At 42.5% G+C, this 23,540-nt stretch overlaps 1 protein-coding gene across 2 annotated transcripts in view; it reads right to left on the reverse strand.

The window, feature by feature from the left end:
• The window catches only part of ARHGAP18 (Rho GTPase activating protein 18), a 216,496-nt gene that overhangs the window by 51,008 nt on the left and 141,948 nt on the right, over positions 1 to 23,540 (reverse strand). For both annotated transcript variants that reach the window (XM_082249091.1, XM_082249092.1), the window contains exons 2-3: positions 2,283 to 2,479; positions 651 to 886 (exon numbers count right to left, since the gene is read on the reverse strand). In XM_082249091.1, coding sequence (XP_082105217.1) covers positions 651 to 886; positions 2,283 to 2,479 — 433 coding nt within the window. The remainder of the gene's footprint in view (positions 1 to 650; positions 887 to 2,282; positions 2,480 to 23,540) is intronic.

The following is a 23,540-nucleotide window of genomic DNA, read 5'->3' on the forward strand; positions in this document are numbered from 1 at the left end:
GTTAATTGACAGCATGCCGGTTCAAACTGCAGAGGTATTGAAAAAGAAGGGTCAACACTGCAAATAGTGACTCTTTGAATAAACTTAATGCAATTGTCAATAAAATCCTTGGACACTTATGTAATTTTTGTAATTATACTTCAGTATGTCATAGTAACATCTGACAAAACGTTCTAAAATGCTGAAGCAGCAAACTTTGTGAAGATTAATATTTGTGTAATTCTCAAAACTTTTGGCCAGGGCTGTACCAAGAGCAAAAGGAACAGGTTTTAGTCCAATATGAAATTATTGGAACCACTGTTAGGCTTTTATTGCCGTCTGTGCTCATTTTGGAGAAACTCCTTTCTTTTCCGGTGTCGAAATAAGGCCAGAAAATAAGGGCAAAGCTCTCCAGCAAGCATAAAGACAGCAGTAAAACACAGTTAGAGGTTCTACCCTTTGCTACTTTATCCAAAATTAAAGGAATAGTGAATTTCCACTTTACTTTAATTGTAAGCATAACAGTTTGGGTGACCTGCTGATATTTATTTCAATTTTCAGCATACATTTTAAAGAGTTTTCTGAAGTACAAGCAGCTTTAGCACTGTGATATAGTAATGTCAAGAGGACCATCTAGCCACAAGCAGTTAAGTACAGCAGCTTGCACATACTTTGTCTGTTGAGACTGCCGGCTGCTTGAACACATCCCTGACATCAGGAATCTGATGATGCTTGTTTTTTTTCCTTAACGTCTGTCTGACAGTATCAATTCGTTTTTGGACAGCTGCAGACTGAGTCCTGGTTAAAGTGGATAAGAACACCACGCTCTCCTGAGAATCAGCGGAACCCTCGCCAAACAGAATGGACAGCCCAGCTTCCTTGAGCCATTCTTCTTCCAGTTCTCCCTCTGAAAAAACAACACATGCCAGCTTGAAAACACGAAGGGGTTTCATTTCACAGTTCAATAAAAAGTAAACACCCACTGACTCCAAAACAGTTATAATTCTCATGTGACAGAACTGCATGGGAACTACATAAAAATATCAGCTATTCCCACAGTGCCATTTTTAAACAATCAAATACAGCCGTTTTTAGCGATTTCCCTCATGTAAAGGAATGAAAAACACAGCAATGTGATGTGTCAGTATTAAGCAGCTGTTTTTCTTTTTTTTCCCTTAACCTACTGTTTTGAGCAGAATGCTAGAAGTGTTGCTCTCTCTAGATGTATATAGAAAAAAAAAGATTTGTTGTTGCCGCCACTCAAGAGGACGACTGCACTTATTTTATAGCAATAATTGATTGTTTTAAGGTCTGCAACCACTGCTTATTTATTTTAATCTTTGGAATGATTTGCACTTAAGCAAACCATTGCAGTGCATTAGCATGCATTCATGTGCAGTGTGTTAAAGCAGCCCATTTATTATGAATAAAAAACGCTAGTTAAAAATAAAAAAAAATTTGCCTTAAACCCAAACTTCTGGCCAACACTGTGGGTTCCAATACTGAGGGTTTTTTATTAACATTCCTAGACCTTCTCCTGGAAGGCAGGGGGCGCAAAGATTCCCAATCCAGAAAGAATGTGCTACAATACTGTGGAAGAGCACATTCTCCCAAGATTTGGAATATTCAGCTTTCCCAAAATCCCAGGGGGAAGGCCCAGTGATGCCAATGGCACATACAGGAAGTAACCCAAAGCTGGGGGTTAAGGCTGGCCATCCACGGTACAAATTATTTTTCTGCAACCATGGGTTGCAGAGAAGAAATTTGCACAAATCCCCATCAACACGGATAGTGCTGACAGGGGAATCCCTCCTGCTGAGCAATTGTCTGCTCCCGACGGCAGGGGGGGGCGGGTGAAGCCTTTCCCCCCGGGAGAAGATAGTGACTATCGCTAGCGATAATCATAAGAGAATCCGGCAGGCTGGTTGTACCAAAGTTGATCATTCGATCAACTTGGTAAATTCAGCCTGACCAATAACAGTTTGAATCTCGGACGGTTCCTGCTGAACCAGGTGAGATTCAAACTGTATATGGCCAGCCTAAGGCAATTCTTTTTTTTTTTTTGGGGGGGGGGGGTAGCTCACAAGCAGACCTTGCATTATCATGAATGTTTGCTTTGGGGAAAAACAACCATTTGTTTACAAGTTTTAGTTGTGAATTATCAATGCACTTTTTTACATGAAGCCATCAAAGGTTAGCAACAACAGATCTTTTGCCCAATCATTCTGTTAGATATAGAAGATATTGAACTTTCTCATCTCAAGAGTTCTGGTATGCAAGATTAGATTGAATAAATGTCTTACCATCTGGCTCCTTAACAACAACATCTTGTTTCTCTTGACTATGATCAGTGCTCTTCTGGATATTTTCTACTTCAGTCCAATAGTCATCCAGAGAAAGTTCATCTAATGAATCTTGTGATCCAGACCGGTTAAATGATACTTTATCAAGGCTGGGGTTTACATTTCCATGATTCATTGTATACTGCCCAGATCTGCGACTGCAAGACAACAGAAACTATTATGAGTTTAAAAAAGGACAACTCACATACAGTACAAGTAACTTTTTTCTTGTTAACTACTAATCCAAACACAAAGCATGAGACAAATTTACAACAGCTGTACACTCAACAATGAGAGGGATTTAAAATGTACGATACGCTCTACAATGAGAGAAATTTAAACTTACATACAATATATGTATATACTTAATCTAGATGAATAACATTTAGCTGTTTTTAGTTGCACATCTTCATAACTGGTAAGGTCTAGGGCAGTGATGGCGAATCTTGGCACCCCAGATGTTTTGGAACTACATTTCCCATGATGCTCAACTACACTGCAGAGCACATGAGCATCATGGGAAATGTAGTTGTAAAACATCTGGGGTGCCAAGGTTCACCATCTCTGGTCTAGGGTATTATATTGTTGAAACGCTTCAAGGTGAAGTGCAGCCAAAAATCGTTTGCACTCTTGTCATCCACAGGAGAAGCACAGCCAAATTGTTTTGCACTGCTGTGACCCATTTTTAGGAGACAGCAGATCAGCACCCAGCTAAGACTCTCAAGCAAGCAAGCAAGCAAGCCGCTGAGAGCCTGAGCGGACTGCTCCTGCCCCCTCCACAACCCAACGCTCTAGTGAGCATGGGGGCAAAAGCAGAGAGCTGGAGACTAACAGTCACCAGCTCTCTGCTTAGGGAGCACTGAGAAGTGAGCAATCAGCAGTGTTTGATCACTCTGTTCCCAGTCTTAGAGCCGGCGGGAGACTGGTGCTGCATCCACCTTAGTAGGTACGATTCAAAAAAAATATATACCATAATTCTTTTTATAGCTATATCTTTATTATAAGGCCCCTCCTGGAACGAAAAACAGATGCCCTACACAAAGTGCAGTGGTCCGGGTCTCCGGTAGTGTGATAATTACCTGCACAGCATTGTTGATCGGAGCACTAGGCCAGAGAGGCGATGGACCGCTGAAGGCCCAGAGTGCTGCACTCTGTAGGACAGGAGTGGTCCAACAATTCAGTGTGCTGTCAACAAAGGGCAGTTTTTCCAGTACAAAGCACACACCGTAAAAATAAAAAAAAAATGTACGGCACGTTCTTTACTTGTAAAGCAGCCTGAATGCATAACAAGTAAAAAATGCAAATTTGCAATTAAGGGTTTAAATCAATTTTCTGCCCAACTGCACAATCTTAACACTTCCTAAAATGTAAAGAAACATGCAGGTGAAATGACCTACTGTTGACACCCTCCTTTCTACAGAAAGCACTGACAAATGCAAAAGCATTTTTTTTTTAGCCTGAAGTCATCCTAACCATCTGTGTTATCTCACCACTGTATTATCTCCAGCTTTTGTGTGTTAACCACTTGCCGACCGACAGCAGTACATACTGTACGTCGTTTCGCGGGACCGCTAGTGGGGTCGCGCGCACACGTAGATTGGCCACAGGGGAAGCCAATCAGTGGGTCCGGTGGCTGCGACTGCCGCTGGGCACCCACAATCGCTTCCCGTGGAGACAGAACGATGGTCTGCTGTTGTAAACACGGCAGACTGCTGTTCTGCTAGTTATGAACACAGGGATCCTGTGTTCCTCTTATTTTTTAGGAACACAGGTCTCTGTGTTCATGCAGCAAGCCCATTCCCCCCCCCACAGTTAGAAAGTATCCCCTAGAGCAGTGATGGCGAGCCATCTCTGAGGGCAGGCGAGAGAGTCCTTAGAGAGTCCAGGTACGGTGGCAGCAAACGGTGGGGCGGGAATGTATCTGCACATGGTGAGCAAGCGAGTCAGTGGGTGGCCCCGCAGCCTCCATGGAGCTTCACCGCTTCCTTGACGCCCAAAGAGGCGAGCAGTGGGTGTAGCATCCCGGCGCCTTCCAGAGCCTGGACTCCTCAACTTTAACAGTGAGGCCCGGGGAACTGGAAGGAACAGAGCAGAGCCCACCACCAGATCAAGGACGGAGACTGGCATGGGAGGTATCGGGCATGATCATACACAGACTACTTACAGACAAAGTCTGGGACCGGGGGGCAGAGCAGGGACTGCAGATAGAGACAAAGCGGTAGCTCTTTCATTCCCCCCCCCCTCACTCTCCTCTCAGCTACCTCTCTCTCTCTCTCAAGCCCCCCTCTCTCTCACCCTCCTACCTCTCTCTCACCCCCCTCTCTCTTTCTCTTTCTCTCTTACACCCCCCCTCTCTCATCCCTCTCCTCTCTCACACACCCCTCTCTCTCACAAACACACACCCCCACCCTTTCTCTCCCACACTCCTCTCTCTCTCACACACCCCACTCTCACTGCCTCTCTCCCACACCCCCCTCTCTCTTCTACCCCCCCCCCCTTCTCTCTCACCCCCTCTCTCTGTATCTCACCCCCCTCTCTGGCTAATTGCAGTGTTGGCACTTTGAAATAATAAGGTTGGTTTTGTGTTGCAGTTTGGGTACTCAGGGTTGCCATCACTGCCCTAGAGACACATTTAACCCTTTGACCGCCCCTGGTGTTAACCTCTTCCCTGCCAGTGTCATTAGTACAGTAACCATGCATACTGTTAGCACTGATACCGTAGTAATGTCACTGGTCCCCCTAAAAATGTCAGTTCGGTGTCCAATCTGTCTGCTGCAATGCTGCCATTACCAGTAAAAAAAAAAAAAATATCTGAATAAAAATGTATGTAATTTCCCCTACTTCGTAGACGTGATAACTTTTGTGCAAACCAATCAATATGCACTTACTGGGATTTTTTTTACCAAAAATAAGAAGCAGAATACAAATTGGCCTAAAATTATGCAAAAATTAGAATTTTATATAGTTTTTTATTGGGAATGGTATAAAGCAGAAATTAAAAATTGTTTTTTTTTCAGAATTGTCGCTATTTTTCTGTTTATAGCACAAAAAATAAAAATTGCACAGGTGATCAAATACCACCAAAAGAAAGCACTATTTGTGGGGAAAAAAAGGACATCAATTTGGTTTGTGTACAGCATTGCAGGACCACACAATTGTCAGTTAAAATAACATAGTGCAGTATCACAAATAATGGCCTTGTCATTTAAGGGGGAAAACCTTCCGGTCCAGAAGTAGTTAAATATATTCTTTTCAAGTCATCTTTTTACACATGTATCAAAATGAAAGTGTCACTAAAGGCAATATTTAAATTAAAATATTAAACAGGTTATACTCCCCTACTCTGTGCAATGGTTTTGCACAGAGCGGCCCTGAAACGCCTCTTCTGTGGTCCCCCACCAGCGATCATGGCTCCAGCTCTTCTCTATGTGTTCCCATAGAAAGGTGCTTGCCATGGGTGCACATGTGCGTTCTGGCTCCCAAGCTGTTTGTATCTATGAATTCATGCTCCATAGACACACAGCGTGGCTTGGCCCCACCCCACTTCCTCCTCACAATATCTGATTGACAGCTGTAGGAGCCAATGGCACCTGCTGCTGCCCAGCCCCTGTGTGAAGTGGAAGAGAGGATAGCAGAAATCCAGCCTTGCACAGCATGGTATTTAGGGAGGTGGACGATAGCAAGCTGTAAAACGTTTTTTTTTTTTTTTTTAAACCTTAAAGTAGATCCATAGGCAAAACTTTTATTTTATTTTGCATAGATAAAGTGAGGGTTATAACTCCTGTCAGATTTTTTTTTTGTCCTCATCTGTGTCCCATTGCGGAGATTTCCCTTCACTTCCTGTCTCATAGCCTAACAGGAAGCAAGAGGAAATCCCTGCAAATTAAAGAAATTCCTTGGAGACCCCCAGGTCACTAGAACCAGTGTCCCCATTGGAAGATTTCCCCTCAATTCATTTTCTGGGTCAACCCAAAATCTGGGATTTACTTTTACTTTCACTTTCAATGAAAAATAGAGGGTGAATCTCCCATAATGAGGGAAAAGACAGCAATAAAAACTGACAGGGGTTCAAATCCCTCTCCACTCCATCCAAAACTAGAAAAAATAAAAATGTTGCCTTGAATTATACTTTAATGCCTTGGAACCACTTTAAACTGGAGAAAACAGATTCCATCTAATATCCTGATAATGAATCTTTATAGCCAAGAAAGGAAGGAAATTGTAAACAATTGCCGCAATACAAAATGATGCTTTAAAAACTGATCACCAGCATTTGTTTTCAAAATGACCAAAAAAAAAAAAAAACGGTGAACTAACAATGAAGACCAGGCCTTTTCTGGCATTTTTTGTTTACATGTAACAATCAGTGTTTTAATCTAGAAAATTTATTGTAAAACCAGACATTCTATATTTTTTTAAAGCAGAGGCCCTAGAGAATAAATTGGTGGGTTTTGCAATTTTGTTTATGTCACACAGTATTTGCAAAGCAGTTTTTCAAAAGCTTTTTTTTTTTATATTATATATATATATATATATATATATATATATATATATATACTTTTTAAAGCTATATCTTTATTTAAAAAATTGGCATAACCCAATTTTTAGGTAAAATAAGATGATGTTACGCCGAGTAAATAGATACCAAACATGTCACACTTTAAAATTCCACACGCCCGCACAATAAAAAATTGTGCACGTCCGTGCAGTAAATTTTACTATTCATGGGCGATGCTTTACAAGCCTTTTTAGGCTAACACTTTAGATTCACAAAGGAGGTCTGGTACTAGCATTACTACCCATGATCTGACGTTCACGGTGATATCGCACATGTGTAGGAAGATCGCAGCTTGCATGCGTTCGCTTTTGCACACCAGCACAGGGGGGCAGCTGCACTTTACATTTTTTAAAATTATTTATGTTATTTTTACTCTGTCTTTTTCATTTTTATCACTGTGGGCTACCATAGCCCAGAGCCAAACAAAGCCAATACAGTCTTTGTTCAGCTCTCTGATTAGCTGGCGAAAGCCCTGGCTGATCTATCAGGACTCCCAGTTGGTACAGGCAGTGGCGTAGCGTGGGGGGTGCAGGGGGGGCCAGCCGCACCGGGTGCAACATCTGGGGGGGCGCATCCACAGTGTCTGTCTGTCTGTCTGACTCTGACATACATAGTTCACACACTGTCTGCGGCTGCCTCCATCTTTAGGCTGGGAGATGTCCAGCGTGGCCGCCCTATGGCTGAAAATGGCGGGGCGGGGCTGGACTGTGCCTCACCTGTCCATTGGTGTAGGGTGGGGTGGCGTTGCAAGCCAAGCCCCGCCTATGCTGCCTCTCCTCACTGCTCAGTCAGTTTAGCAGCGAGTGAGTCAGCAGCCTGGCGCTGTCACAGAGTGGGTTTTTTTTTTAATCACCTGATTAGAGCCAGGCTCTAATAGGCTTCAAAAAAGGGTGGACCTGGGGCGCAGAGCACTGCACCCGAGCCCACCCATTGTGTGACAATAGCGAATGAAAATTCGCTATTGTCACACAGATCCTCCTCCTGGCCAATCAGGAAGCGGGTCTGAGACCCGCTTCCTGATTGGCCGAAAGGCAAACACATGCCATTGGCCGAGGAGGGGGCGGGAGGACTCGAGGAGACGCGGGAAACTGAGGAGAAGCGGTCGCTGCAGGTAAGTCTCTCTGCATTGAAGGGGGTATGTTGGTCTCTCTGTATTGAAAGGGGGCACGCTGGTCATTCTGCATTGAAAGGGGGCATGCTGGTCATTCTGCATTGAAAGGGGGCATGCTGGTCACTCTGCATGGAAAGGGGGCATGCTGGTCTCTTTGCATTGGAAGGGGGCACGCTGGTCACTCTGCATTGAAAGGGGGCACGCTGGTCTCTCTGCATTGAATGGGGGCACACTTGTCACTCTGCATTGAAAGGGGGCACGCTGGTCTCTCTGCATTGAATGGAAGCATGTTGGTCTCTCTGCATTGAAAGGGGGCACGCTGGTCATTCTGCATTGAAAGGGGGCACTCTGGTCATTCTGCATTGAATGGGGGCACGCTGGTCATTCTGCATTGAAAGGGGGCACGCTGGTCATTCTGCATTGAAAGGGGGCACGCTGGTCTCTCTGCATTGAAAGGGGGCACGCTGGTCTCTCTGCATTTAAAGGGGGGCACGCTGGTCTCTCTGCATTGAAAGGGGGCACGCTGGTCATTCTGCATTGAAAGGGGGCACGCTGGTCATTCTGCATTGAAAGGGGGCACGCTGGTCATTCTGCATTGAGAGGGGGCACGCTGGTCATTCAAACTTGTATTTAGATGCATTTTACTTTAATTAAATCAGTATTTTCATAATAAACAATACATGTGCTTAGGGGGTAAGGGTTTCTTTAACTAATCTAGTGGAAGAGACTCGAGTGCTAAAATCCCGGGGGTTAGGGGGCGCAAATTACTTGCCTTGCCCCGGGTGCTGACAACCCACGCTACGCCACTGGGTACAGGCGATCCCAATAAATCCGCAGAAGGGAGGAATGTCTCCTCCCAAAGCTTGTATAAGCAATCCAGTGGCTACTTAGACAGGCATCATCCCGGCACTGGAGATGGTGTCTATCTTTACCCGGTCTTCCTTCCGGTTTCACAGCTCTGGCTCTGTGACTGGACAAACCGGCGACGACGTCATTCCCGCGCATGCACGCGGGGAGCTGGCTGTCACGGCATACTACTTTGAAGAAACGGCATGGGTGGCCATTCCTTTAGAGCACATGCGCGTGCTGGAAGTTTAGTTCCTCTTTAAGGCATCCACATGCCAAGACATTTTGCACAATTTCATGCTCCCAACTTTGTGGGAAGAGTTTGGGGTTGGCCCCTTCCTGTTTCAACATCACTGCGCAACAGCGCACAAAGCAAGTCCCATAAAGACACGAATGAGTGACATTGGGGTGGAGGAACTTGACTGGCCTGCACAGAGTCCTGACCTCAACCCAAAAGAACACCTTTGGGATGAATTAGAGCGGAGACTGCGAGCCAGGCCCTCTCGCCCACATCAGCGCCTGACCTCACAAATGCGCTTCTGAAAGAATGGTCAAGCATTCCCAAAGACACACTCCTAAACCTTGTGGACAGCCTTCCCAGAAGAGTTGAAGCTCTTATAGCTGCAAAGAGTGGGCCAACTCAATATTGAACCCTACGAACTAATACTGGGATGGGAAAATAGAGATCCTGTTTCCTTATGGCAGGTTAAATAGCACAGTGCTTGTGCAGTCTAACCTGCCCCTCTGGAAACTGTCAAAAACCTGGCTGATCCGTCCACTTCCTGTGTCCTGGCCACGATAATCATTGCTAATGAGCCCTGACTACTGTGGTCTGCCAGCGTGACACCCTCATCCGCTGGGTCTCCTCTCTGCTCTCCCCCGTCCTCTCCCCCCTCCCCTCCCTGACTGTCAGCTCAGGAGTCTGTGTCTCTGTCTCCTCCCCCCGGTGCTGTTAATAAAAAAAAAAGTAAAATGTCTCCCATGTGGGGTAGTCGGAGCCCGGTGTACCTTAACGTTTGGACCTCACATGGTGGAAGCTCAACACTCGTGTTACCGGCAAGGTTCACTTGAATTGTCTTGACTCGACCTGTTATTCTGTTCATGTTTCTTGTTTCAAATCTGTGACCAATGTGATAATTTTCTCTTCTTTATTATGCTACTACAACGTTTGTACTTAACCTTCTTGCAGAAACTCAATAAAATTTGGTTATAAAAAAAAAAAAAAGTAAAATTTCACTGCCAGCCCCTCTCTTGTAAGCTCCCATCCTGCACTGTATAAGAAAGGAAGCCTCTAAATACCTTTTTGTGAAGTAGCCTCAGGCCGGGCACGTGACTCCCAGCCGCTCTAATACTACAATCCAGGGCTACAGTGAGAGGGGCCGAGCGGCCAGCTTGGTGGTCAAGTAACTCCGGGCTGGCATCAAAGGGACAGCTCGACTCATCCTCCTCTAGCCCTGGATCGTAGTAGCAGAGTGGGCGGGAGTCACTTGATTGGCCTGAAGATACTTTACAAAAAGTTATTTAGAGGCTTGGTTTCTTACAAAAACTTATACAGTGCAGGATGGGAGCTTAAAATAGAGGGGCTGGCAGCAATGCATCATTTAGGGTTACTAACCCTTTAAAGTTCATGTGCATGCAAAGGCAGGCACCCCAATACTTTTGACAATATAGTGTATGTGTTATGTCCTGGGGTATTTGTGTTCATTGTTGCACATTCATTTTCTACTAATTTATCTGGCAAATATAGTTACATAGTAGGTGAGGTTGAATAAAGACAATAGTCCACCCAGTTCAACCTGTGTAGGTGATAGTGTCCAAGGAGGGATTCTAAAAGCTGAACTATATTATAATGTTATGAAACTGATGAAAGATTTCACTGCAAACCCTCCAGTATCATTCCTAAAAGGAACATTCACAACATATTAGACTATTACAACCTGCTTTGAAAGCCCCACTTTTTATGTTACATTTACTACCCCAACCATACTTTTTCTTTTTATAGTAATAGTTTTCACAGTAGGCTAAAGGGTCATGCCTGTTCCTTAAAGCAGTTGTAAACCCTTGGAAAAGAAAAAAACCTGCAAGACAAAGGCATAATGGGCTAGTATGCATCGCATACTAGCCCATTATGTGTAACTTACCTTAGAACGAAGCCCCGACACGGACCCCCGGACATCGCTGCGGGCGCTGCCATGATCCCTCGCCTTCTCTTCCGGGTTCGGCGGCTCCGGCGCGGTGATTGGCCGGAAGAGACGGCTCCGGCGCGATGATTGGCCGGAGCCGCGATGACGTCACTCCCGCGCATGCGCGCGGGAGTGATTTTCCGGCAAGCTCCCGTCAAATTAATTGAAGGTCCCCCCGGACCTTCAGAGCGCATGCGCCACTCGCGAGAGCGACTGCATGCACTGTAAATATCTCCTAAACCATGCCGGTTTAGGAGATATTATTTGTACCTACAGGTAAGCCTTATTATAGGCTTACCTGTAGGTAAAAGTGTCAAAAAGCGGGATACTACCGCTTTAAGATCAAGTGGGTAGAAAGGTAAAATCTGCATTTATCACTTACCTGGCTTGGAAGTTCTCTTTTACGTGTATTCTAATACCTGTCCATTACTCTTAGCTAACTATGAAGCCTCTGCAACTTTCAATAGATTATTCCAATATATTCTGCTTGTTTGATTTTATTATAGTTACGCAAGACAGGCTAGATCAAGTGTACCTAACAAACATGTCATTCAAGGACACTTTATGATTAAGGAAATATTTCCGTTAGAAGGTTTCCACATTCAGAGGTGATCTTTTCCAGGTTATCAGATAATAAAGTAAAACACATCCTGTACTAGCACAATACATGTGTAATGAAGCATAAATGCGATTTCAAGTTGTTTAAACATTTATGAAATATCAGATACAAAGATAAGTGGCAGCCATTTTTGGGGGTGATTTAGGAGAACTCCTCCCTCTAAAAGCAAATGCTTCATTCATACAAACACCTTAAAGTCACATTCAAATGATGAGCTAATGAAGTTGCCAATCTAGCAAACTGATAAAGCACCAAAGGCCTCTTGTACACGATACTCCTGTTTGATCTACTTTTTCAGACTTTTTTTTTTGTATTGCATGAAAACTTTTTCTTGCGTTCTTGTTCTGTACTATATGTAAATGGGCATTTGGGCGCAATCGAGCATATTTGCATGCATGAGGCATAAACTACTGACCAAAAATGCAGATTTTTCTATTTTGTTTTTACTGAAGAATGCACGGCGCTCGTTTACGCGCCGGTGTGCATAGGCACATTATAATTAATGGACTGTATTTTAGCTCAGGAAAAAAAAAAAAAAAAAAAGAAAGCTGTACCGAGCTTTTTACAGCTGCAGTGTGCAAGAGGCCTCAATGTGGAGATTTTTATTTGCCTAATAATATGCTAGAAAATGTGTTTAGTCTTTGAAAAAAATCATACAATTTATGGATTTTGCATATTTCTGAATTGGGTGGAAGATCTGCATGCACATATGTTAACAAATAAAATGTATGAATTTTCCATGTGCATCAACAGGTGTAAAAACACACATTTTATTGTGCGTTACAGTTTTTAATATCCCAAACAATGGACTTTGTAATGATATCGTGCGTTGGCACTCTAGTTTGTCAGGCCGCCATTTTGTTCAAACGCTCAGTCACAAGCATCCATCTTGTGTTGCGAGCTTAGTTGACAGTGTTAAAACCAAATGGGTCATTGTTACCAGCCTCATCCTCCTAGCCTTTGCAGTGTTAATGACCCCCTGGGTCACTGAATGCCAGGTTCCAGGCACAGCTGACATTTTTTCACACCTTTACTATACACAAGCAGATTGACCAAGCAGACATTCCGTCTCCTCATGCTCTAAGAGTTAATTTGTAATCTGAACACAGCATATGGCTCCTAGGTCATTCGGAAAATGACACAGTTGACCACGAAACTTCATATCTTCTTACCCAAACATAACATATTAACAAAAAGTAGATATTTGGGTGCCCCATAAAATACCAATCGAATCAAGTCCCAACACAGACACCGTCATGCCTAGGAAAGGCAAGCTAGCGATCCAATGCTGTACAGGTCAGAGGTTATTCCAAAATAACCCATGTTTAGTGTCTAAAGATAGGACATTCCAAACCGGACCATGAAATATCGGTTTCAAGTGTGTAACCATTTCAAAGCTCCAGATATGAGTGTTTTTATGAATCTGTCAAAGCGGGAGGTCACTTAGCAGTTTATAGACTCAGAGCCATTGGTACTTCTGGTAACACCCCCTGGAGGGTCAGAGAAAAAGACAGGGACTGAGAGAGTTCTCAGTTCTCATTCTAAGATCGAAGGCATAACACTGCCCAAGGGGAACCAAACATACCTGTTCAACTCCGAAACTAAGGTAATACCAGGACCGTTTAATGCAAGTATTTTCATACTTTCTCTTCATATTTCTAAATTGCTGTATTGCGTCTCTATTTCTTTGTAACCCATTTGTCTGTAAATATTTTTATTCGCACCAATTTTAACCTTTCTTATAATTAAACCTTATTTTGAAAAGTGTTAACTTAACTTTGTCTCTAAACTCTTAAACGCAACTTGACCCAAACGAACCTGCCTCCTGAAGCGCGCTACTGTGTGTTACAGACGGTTATTCTAAAGTCATAATTGATATTTGTAAAATCACGAGCGTCCTCTCCGCTCATTATAAACGTAGAGGTGGTGGCAGGGAAAGGGTTAATAGTTTAATTAACCCAGTGACAATCGCTCTCAGTCTGCTGGCATCTAGATTGTGGTCCCGCAAGCTGGACAACCTGTGTGCTGGGTGCAGCTGAGAGTGGCATTGTTCCGCAAGTGACGGCAGGGTGTGAGATTGCTTGGTCTTTGGTCACGAGGTGGATGAGAAGGCCAGGGGTCTGATACCCGCCACCGTCACAGACTTCTCTTATTTGCTCGATTTAGATCTGTTTAATATTAAAGTGTGTGTGTGTGTATATATATATATATATATATATATATATATATATATATATATATATATATAAAAAACACACACACACATACATATATATATATATATATATATATATATATATATATACACACAAACACACATACAATATTTTATATATATATATATATATATACATACATATACATACACACACACACATACACATACGCTGCTCAAAAAAATTAAAGGAACACTTTTTAATCAGAGTATAGCATCAAGTTAAGTAGCAGAGAGGTTTGTTAATTTAATGAACGCCAAGGCACCTGAAACTGATTAACAAGCAGGTGTACTAGATGGGCAACAATGAGACACACCTCCAAAACAGGAATGGTTTTATAGTTGGAGGCCACTGACATCTTTTTTCACTAGTTTTGCATTTGGCTGGGGTCAGTGTCACTACTGGTAGCATGGGGCAATATCTGAACCCTATAGGAGGTTGCACAGGCAGTCCAACTCCTCTAGGATGGCACATCAATACGTGCCATTGACAGAAAGTTTGCTGTGTTAAACAGCACAGTCTCAAGAGCATGGAGGAGATTCCAGGAGGCAGTTACTCTAAGAGAGCTGAACAGGACCGTACAAGGTCCTTAACCCACCAGCAGGACCGGTATGTATCTGCTTCTTTGTGCAAGGGGGACCAGAAGCCAGAGCAGTACTAAGTGACCTCCAGCAGGCCACTGGTGTGAATGTCTCTGACCAATCAGAAACAGACTTCATGAGGGTTGGCTGAGGGCCACGATGTCCTCTAGTGGGCCCTGTGCTCACTGCCTGACACCGTGGAGATCAATTGGCATTTGCCATTGAACACCAGAATTAGCAGGTCTGCCACTGGCGCCCTGTACTTTTCACAGATGAGAGCAAATTCACCCTGAGCACATGTGACAGATATGAAAGGGTCTGGAGAAGCCATGGAGAACGTTATGATGCCTGTAACATTGTTCAGAATGACCGGTGTGGGGGTGGGTCAGTGATGGTCTGGGAGGCTTATCCATGGAGGGGCGCACAGACCTCTACAAGCTAGACAATGACACCCTGACTGCCATTAGGTATTGGGATGAAATTCTTTGACCCATTGTCAGACCCTATCCTGGTGCAGTGGGTCCTGGGTTCCTCCTGGTGCACAACAATGCCCGGCCTCACGTGGCGAGAGTATGCAGCCAGTTCCTAGAGGATTAATAACTTGATACCACTAAATGCCCCTCATGCTCACCTGACCTAAATTCAATAGACATTATGTTTTGGTCCATCTGACGCCACCAGGTTTCACCTCAGTCTGTTTAGGAGTTCTGGTCCAGATCTGGGGGGAAATACCCCAGGACACCATTCATCGTCTTATTAGGAGCACACCCGAAGTGGTCAGGCATGCATACAAGCATGTGGGAGCCATACAAACTACTGAGTACCATTTTGAGTTACTGCAATGAAATTTCAGCAAAATGGACTAGCCTGCTGCATCATTTTTTCACTTTTCATTTTTTGGGGTGTCTTTGAATTCAGCCCTCTGTAGGTTGATCATTTTCATTTCCATCAAACGGAATCCTTTCGTACCCAATACATTACCCATTCCATATCAGTATAGATATCCAGCATGATGATATTTTTCCTCATTAAGATCTGATGTGTTTTCAAAGCGTTCCTTTAATTTTTTTGAGCAGTGTATGATATCTCTCTCTCTCTCTGGGCTGAGTGAGCAACCCACTCAGGTCAGTGTGCACTGTGGTTGACGCTGCACAGCAACCCAAGCAGGACCTGAAGACTGAGGCTATCGTTGTGACACAGTGATTTTCAGTTTTACCCTGCTATCCATCAGGTATAAGCAATGTATACTTACATTGCGCCACACTGGACCAATAAAGCATATAATACAGATCATTCCTGGATTTCAGCTTTAAGTCAATGCACAAGAACACATGGTATGTGTGCACTGCAAAGCACAGATAGTAAAGCTATGCCAAAAATAAAAATAAATAAAGTGCACAGAGACTTAAATGGTCCTTAAAATAAATAGGATGCCTTAACAGAACACTCATCAACACATTATAGTGCACATGCAAAGATGGCCCTTCGAGTTCATTATCATTACATTATTCGTGGGAGTACTGCTGTTTTTTTTTTTTTTTTTCTACAAAACAGAATGTAGTCACTTAAAAATCGCTGAAGAGATTTTAAATAGGCTTACAGTAAAAAATCTGCTGTTGTTTCTAGATACCATAACTCACTTATATCTGTAAAAATCTAATTTTGGCATACAATGCTAGATGGAATTTAATATGCACGGTAAAAAATTATTTTAAAACTTCTATGGGGGTAGCAGAGGCTAGAGAAGCAGAGAAATGGACAAGGCCCCCGCCCATACACACACTCTCTCATTAGGAAACATGCACAGCTTAGGCTTTCAATCACATGCTGTGCGCTGGAGGGGGGACAGGACAGTCTCCTAGGATTGTCTGGTGTCCACATAGACCAAGGGTAGCCAAGCTTTCTAACTAAGTGGCCAGTTTACTGTTCTGCAGACTTTGGTTGGTGAAAAATAACCTGAGCACACTATACCCCAACATTGGTGTCAGTAGTGTAGGTGGAAGGAATGGTGCCTCATCGGTGGAAATAATGACCTATTGGTGGTGTCAGTGGGAGAAATTATGCCCCAATGCTGGAGTTAGAGAAGGAATACTTTCCCAAGGGCCAGATGAAGGAGATCAAAGGGCCACAGCCACCCCCTCAGTTTGGAGACCATTGGGTACAGACTGCCTTAAGTGACTCATGCGTATAGCAGAGGAATGAGAGATCAGACTGGAATCAACCCAAGACAGGGGTGTCCAAAATTCTTTCAAAGAGGGCCAGATTTGATGAAGTGAACATACGTGAGGGCTGACCATTTTGCCTGACATTCTTTGGACCATACGGCCCCTTTCACACATTCTGTCCGTTTTTCATCCATCCGTTGACGAATGAAAAACGGACATCAATGTATCTCTATGTAAAAACGGATGACAACAGATGAAAAACGGATGACAATGTATGAAAAACGGATGAAAAACAGATGACAATGGATGAAAAACGGATAACAACTGACGAAAAACAAATGAAAAATGGAAAAGGGCTCTTTCACACAGGCGGACCGTTCAGATCCGCCTGTCTGTTTTTTTGGCGGATCTGAACGGTCTCCCCATGCATCTCTATGGGGCATCGGATGTCTGCGGAGACCGACGGTGCGTTCCCATTCGATTTCTCCCATAGAGATGCATGGGGAACTGACAGCTGTGTCTCCACACACAGCGCGGAGAACAGCTGTCACCCTCCTGCTCAGCGGGGATCGGCATATTCGCAGCGTTCCCGCATCGCAGAAATGTGAACCGGGACTTAAAATTTAATGTAAATTAACTATTTTATGCAAAGTTTATTGCAAACGGCATACTTTTCATTTCGTCACATGGATGACCAATCTAAAACAGGGGTTAGTTAAATCACTCTGCATTTCCTATCTGAATTGTAAAGTACATTACATATTATTAGTAATAAAGGTTGTCTGTCAACTTTTAAGTTAAAAAAATATGAACAGGAACATAACACCAAGAATTCATGTTTTGTCCATATAGATTTATAACTGATTTAGACAATAACTGAGATTTTACAATGTATTCGTCTCAATTCAGGGCATGCGTGCTCCCTAATCAGTCACACAGGGGTTAACCACATGTAAGCGCTATATGAACCCACCGATGATGATTAATAATGGCAGCAATAGTAGTCATGATTGATGCCAATGTATTTTTCCAAATTACCTGTGGGGCCGTTTTTAAAAGCGGACTTTGGACATGCCTGCCCTAAGATCTTTGGGATTAAAACAAGTACACAGTATAGAAGGATACAACCACTTTAAATAAAAGTAACAAAATTACACAAGCAGGTATAAATACTTGAGCAGATTATAGACATTACAAGCACTCAAAGAAAATAAAACTTCAAAAGGACGTGTATGTCCCTTGGTTTATAAATTGCAGAGCACATTTTTTTTTCTTAGCACAGACAAATCCTTATCAGTGTCAAAGTTAGCACTGATTGAAATTCTTTCACATATGGCAATCAGGTTATATTTGCAGAGATAAGAATTTTTAAAGGCTTTTAAAATGTGGTTGTGTGTACAGAATATTTTACTGGGCTAGCCAAAGACGCAAGCGTTCGTACAACTTTACTAGTAAAATCGTTTAAAATCTGACCTAGCCAGAAGATGAAGACCTAGTTTTCTTAGGAGCCTATAAGGAACCCTGTACTGAGAAAATATTAAAGCTGCCACTGCTGACCTTGCCTTCTGAAAATGCAGCTTGTCTGGCTGTTAGAATACAGTGGAATTAACACTCTGTGAGCCAGTGACTCAGAACATAGATGCATATGGCAGTTCTACTTTTCCTCTGACTTTTTAACTTCCATGCTTGTTTCAGGTCACAGAATGTAAAAAAGAAAAAAGAAGAAGAAAAAAAAGAAAAAAAGGAGCCAGTTAAATAGTATTGCTATTTATGGCCCATTGAGGGGATATAAATTCACTTCCTGTTCAGGAGATGTAGCATTAAGCCAGAGGAAATCTCTAAATAGAGTGAAAATCCCCTCTTAGGGTACCTTTACATGTGGATTGCCCTTCAGGCAGGCATTGAGGAGGCATTGTGTCGCCTCCACACCGCCTGCTTTAACCCCTTGATTGCCACACTAGCGCACCGCAAACGCATGCATTGCACGCGGTTTCAGGGCGCTTGCAGAGAACCCCATTTACATGAACGTTGATACAATTTCCTCTGCTGCCACGGCACGTGTGCATCCCTGGGCTATGCTTCTGCAACTCAAGGGGGTAGCAGTTTAGGGGCAGCAACAGTATAGCCTAGTACACATTAATATTTATTTACTTTTTTACGTTCAACCCAGCAGGGCTGAACAAAAAAACTGACAGCTCACTCTGGTCCGGTCACATAATCCCCTGTGTCAGCCAGTGGTGGCTGCAGGGGAGAGGAGAGCGCTCAAGTTCAACAGGGACCGGCTGAAAATCTAACCGTGTATGGCCAGGCTGACTGTACCAAAGTTGATTGATCAACTTGGTGCAACCAGCATGTTGGATTTTGAGGGAAATCGAGCGATTTGCTTTCCTTCAACCTGTGGTTGCAAGAAAGAAAATTCACTTCATCAATGGCCAGCTAAACGTGTTATCATTGTGCCAAGCAGGACTCCCCCCCCCCCCCCCCCCACTACTAACAATGCAATGGTATTACAGCTATCTCCATAGCTGTGCTATTGTGTTCTCACAGGGGGACAACCCCCCCATGCCAGAACACTCCGGCTGAGAGAGCTCATCGGAAGCCGAGCAGCAGACCTTTTTTGGCTTCTGTCCTACCGGCTGTAGTACACATAGGCGAATGTCGGCTGGTTTCTATTGAACTGGCCGATACCATCCAACATTCAGCCAATGTGTACTAGGCTTAAGGGAGCAGCTCAACTGCAGGGCTTTACTGCTCCTCAACTGCAGTGTGAACAAGCCCTTGGATAGCTGTCACAATAACAGGTGTCCCAACTGAAAGCTTTACCCTTACCTCACCTCCAGTGGGTTAATTGCTTATTTAATAAACCAACTAAAGTGTCATAATCATTTTTGAGGAGATCCTTCTTGCCATGATGCTTGAGAATACTTTTGAGGATAACCAAGGGTTTAGAAATTCACCGAAATTTCGGGGCCAAAACATTTGGGCTGAAAATGTTGTTTTTTTTCTATAATTTCCAGATAGAGAAAAAAGGTGCGGATAATTGCGACAAAAACGCATGAAATTTTACCGTGATTTTACCATGCTTACAACTCAAAAAATGCATCAAAAAACTTAAACCGGGTGTGTTATTGATGCGTTCTGTGTTTTCAATGCATTTCAACGGGGAGGTTCGTATTTGGTGCGTTTTTTTAACTGATCAAAACGCAGCAAGCAAGATTTTTAACACTGCAATAGACCAGTGTGAAGACAAACATCGAATTTAAAGGGATGCATTTTTCTTGCGCTACAAGGCGCCGATAATGGACGACAAATTTCGATTCATGATCTTAATTAAAAAGTCGAATATAATACAATTATATATAAAAATATATATAATTTTTTAAAAACTGTCATTTTCAGTTTTGGTTTCGGCCAAGTGCATCCTGAATTTTTGGTTTCGGCACCAATATTTCCATTCAGTGCACCTCCACAAGGTATGTAATGAAAAAGTCAAACTGTAGCTAGACATTCCAGTAAAGTCACGTGTTAGTGTAACCAGTTCACCCAAGTAAAACAACTCAATTGTTTTTGAGTACCTGCTCTTCACAACCAAGATTTTTTTGCACAAAACATTGCCATAAAAAGGTTTTAGAGGATTTAATTTTAGTTGACAAAAGACTAGAGATGAATACAAAAAGATATCTGGGATCCCACTAATCAGGTTTACAAAAAATAAATTGTGGCACTTTTGCTAATCTCCCTAGTGGTGTCCTAAAAAAAAAAAAAAAAAAAATCAGAAGGGTGATCTGTATCTATGCGATGAAGAACCCTAGGGAGACAGCTGGAGAAAGTTTTGCATAATATCTGGTGTCATAAAACGACCATGTGAAGAAGGACCAATATGAACAGGGTTCCTGGTATGTTACCGTAGAAGAAACACTCTAATCTAAACATCTAATTGATGCCCATATCAAGTTTTCTAAAGCCAACCTGGACACATGAACAATAAGAGAAAAACGGACTAATAGATGGTTGTAACCTGGTGGGTCTATATAAAGAAACATTCATTGTGCTGATGTCTTAAAGTAGTATTCCAGTGTACACTTAATTAACCTTAAAAATTACACTGTGTAAAAAAAGATGCCTAAACTTAGTTTTAGCCAACTCTGGTCCTGTCACATAATCCCGTGTAAGCCAGCGGTGGCTGCAGGGGAGAGGAGAGCGCTCCGGTTCAGCAGGGTTCGGCCGAGATTCAAACTGTGTATGGGCAGGATGATTGTATCCAAGTTGATCTATCAACTTGGGTACAACCAGCATGTTGGATTTTTCACACAATAGCAATAATGATTGACTGTGTTGATGGGGGGAAATCAGGCGATTTACTTTCCTGCAACCCGTGGTTACAAGAAAGAAAATTGCTTCATCTATAGCTGGCTAAAAGTGTTCCCATAGTGCCAAGCAGTCCCCCTGCTCCTTACAATGCCCCCCTGTGACAGCACACAGGGGTTCTTCTCCCCTGCAGATGGTATCAGATTTGAAATTAGCGCAGCTGTGTGGGGCTGTGTGAATAAACTACAAGTCCCTCGGTCACTGCAGATTTGTAGTTGTCAATGGAACACCAGTGCAGTGATCACAAGTATTCCCATTGACACCAACTTTACCTCTCCAACCGAAAGTTCATATCTCAATACAGATATAGAGCTGGGGGAATAGACCGTCACACACTGCACTCATGATCCACTGATCATAGCTACAATACTTTGCAGTATTTAACATTTTATTTCCTGCAAATACACGTATGTGCATTTATTTATTTTTACAAAGGCTCGACTTTAAGTATAACTAAAAGGCAAAACTTTTTTCTTTCGTCCTTGTCAATTTTTATTGCTGTTTGTGCCCCCATTAAGGGGATATACCCTTTCCGTTTGTCCTGTTTACCATCATCATTGAAAGTGAAAGAAAATCCAAAAATGTGGGTTGTCCCCAGAAAAGTAATTAAGGGGAAATCTTCCAATGGCGACACTAGTTCTGGTGATCGGGGGTCCCCTAGAAATTCACTTAATTAGCAGGGATTTCCTCTCACTTCCTGTTTGAAGTGAAGGGAAATCTCAGCAATGGTACACAGATAGTAAAAAATAAATAATAATTTGACAGGGGTTATAACCCTCCCTTGATCTATCCAAAATGGGAAAAAAAGTTTTGCCTATAGTTTTACTTTAGAGTCAATTATTCAAACTATATCTATAGTTATAGATGACACATTTTCACAATCTGAAAACCAATGTATTAATAAACAGAATGAAATTACGATTTGATAGACACCAAATATGATAAGAATCCTATGTATGTCTCTCTTAGAATGTGTATCTGCCTGCTGCCCCTTGTAATATAGACATGTTTGTTATAATCTGATAATCTTCTCACATACCACTTTTTATAAATTTAACTCTATTACAATAAAAAATCTATGGAATATGGATAGATTTAGGAACTTGGGATGAATAAATCACTCTCAGTTCAAATTAAATAAGATTTACAAATGTGTATTGCTTTTCGACCAGTTTACGACAGCCATTTACAAGTTTTTAGATTTACTACCAATGGAAGTTCACAGCATTCTTCTTTGCTTTTAGCTGCATTGTTTTAGTGGGATTTTGAGACTGCTTCATTCCTTCTAGAAGATGATTTACTTTGAGTCAAGGTGTCTTAAACTGTACTGTTTTCTCAATATGTACTTTTCTGGCTGCCTAGGACAGATATAAAGCTGACAATTAAGTTATTGACTTGAGCATTTGAGGGGATTAAGAGTGGCACCAACTGCACTAGGACTTCCCCATTCACCCCACAGAGTCTGGCATTGTCAGACCTACTAATCACTCCCTGGGGTCGGTTATCTAAAGGATTATAAGAAGATCCCACACCAGAGAGAGGAATTGAGAATTTCATGTTGCAACAATGCTTACGGTGTCAACTTGGCAGGAAGTAAAGGACATCAAAAACCTGACAAGGAACCTAACTCTTTATGAACCCTATTGAAAGCTGGAAATTAGTTTATGAATCTCATTTAAGTACAATATAGAACATTAAACTATGTAGGAAATTATCTTTTTTTATTTATTTTTACAGATAGTATTTCATATCATTTGTCCAATCACCTGCCAGAATTTCTTATGTATTTATATGGCATTAAATATAGCTAGTATACTCATAACCATACTTGATTTGCAGCTTAATGGCAACATTTGCATTTTCCCACTTGGTCCTTAGGATCTAAATGCTATTTATACCTGCAGATCATATTCGCATAGGAAAATTTACACAGCAATTAAGGGTGCATTCACACCTGCAAATGCACTCTGCCAGTGATTACAACCAACGACTCTATCATCCAAGAACTTCACATGTTATTACAGCATGAGAGATTACATGCGAATGGGTACAATTAGCTGCGATAGTTGACAGTCTGCCATTCCTTTCAATGGGGCTGCCTACTTCCAACTCATTGTGAAAACCTCCAGTGGGGTTCTCGCATTTAATCACCAGCAGGGTGCATTCGCAGGTGTGAATGCACCCTTAAGTCCAATTGATTTTTCAGTTTTCCAGGTGCAAAAAAACAAAAAATGTAACAGTCAGTTTTCTTAAGGCCTGTTTCAGGCAGGTCTCAGCTTGTATAAGAGGAATATGAACAGTAAGCTTTAACAAAGCATTTGCAGAGCTTTTAGCAAGATTTGTTGAAGTACCATTCAGCCCCAGTTTGTAAATCTAATCAAATCCTAATGGGAGTGTTGATTGCCGCTTTAAACAAGCTGCTAGCATGCTTTAGCAAAGGGGTCTCTAAACTTTGGAAACAAAGGGTCAGTTTACTGCCCTTCAAGCTTTAGGTGGGCAACACTGTGGCCTTTGGAAGTAGAAAAACAAGGGAGTAAAAAATGCCATAAGCTTGGTGGTTAATGGGAGTAAA

This window comes from Pelophylax lessonae, assembly GCF_965119305.1.
Source record: "Pelophylax lessonae genome assembly, chromosome: 3".
Taxonomy (NCBI): Eukaryota; Metazoa; Chordata; class Amphibia; order Anura; family Ranidae; genus Pelophylax; species Pelophylax lessonae.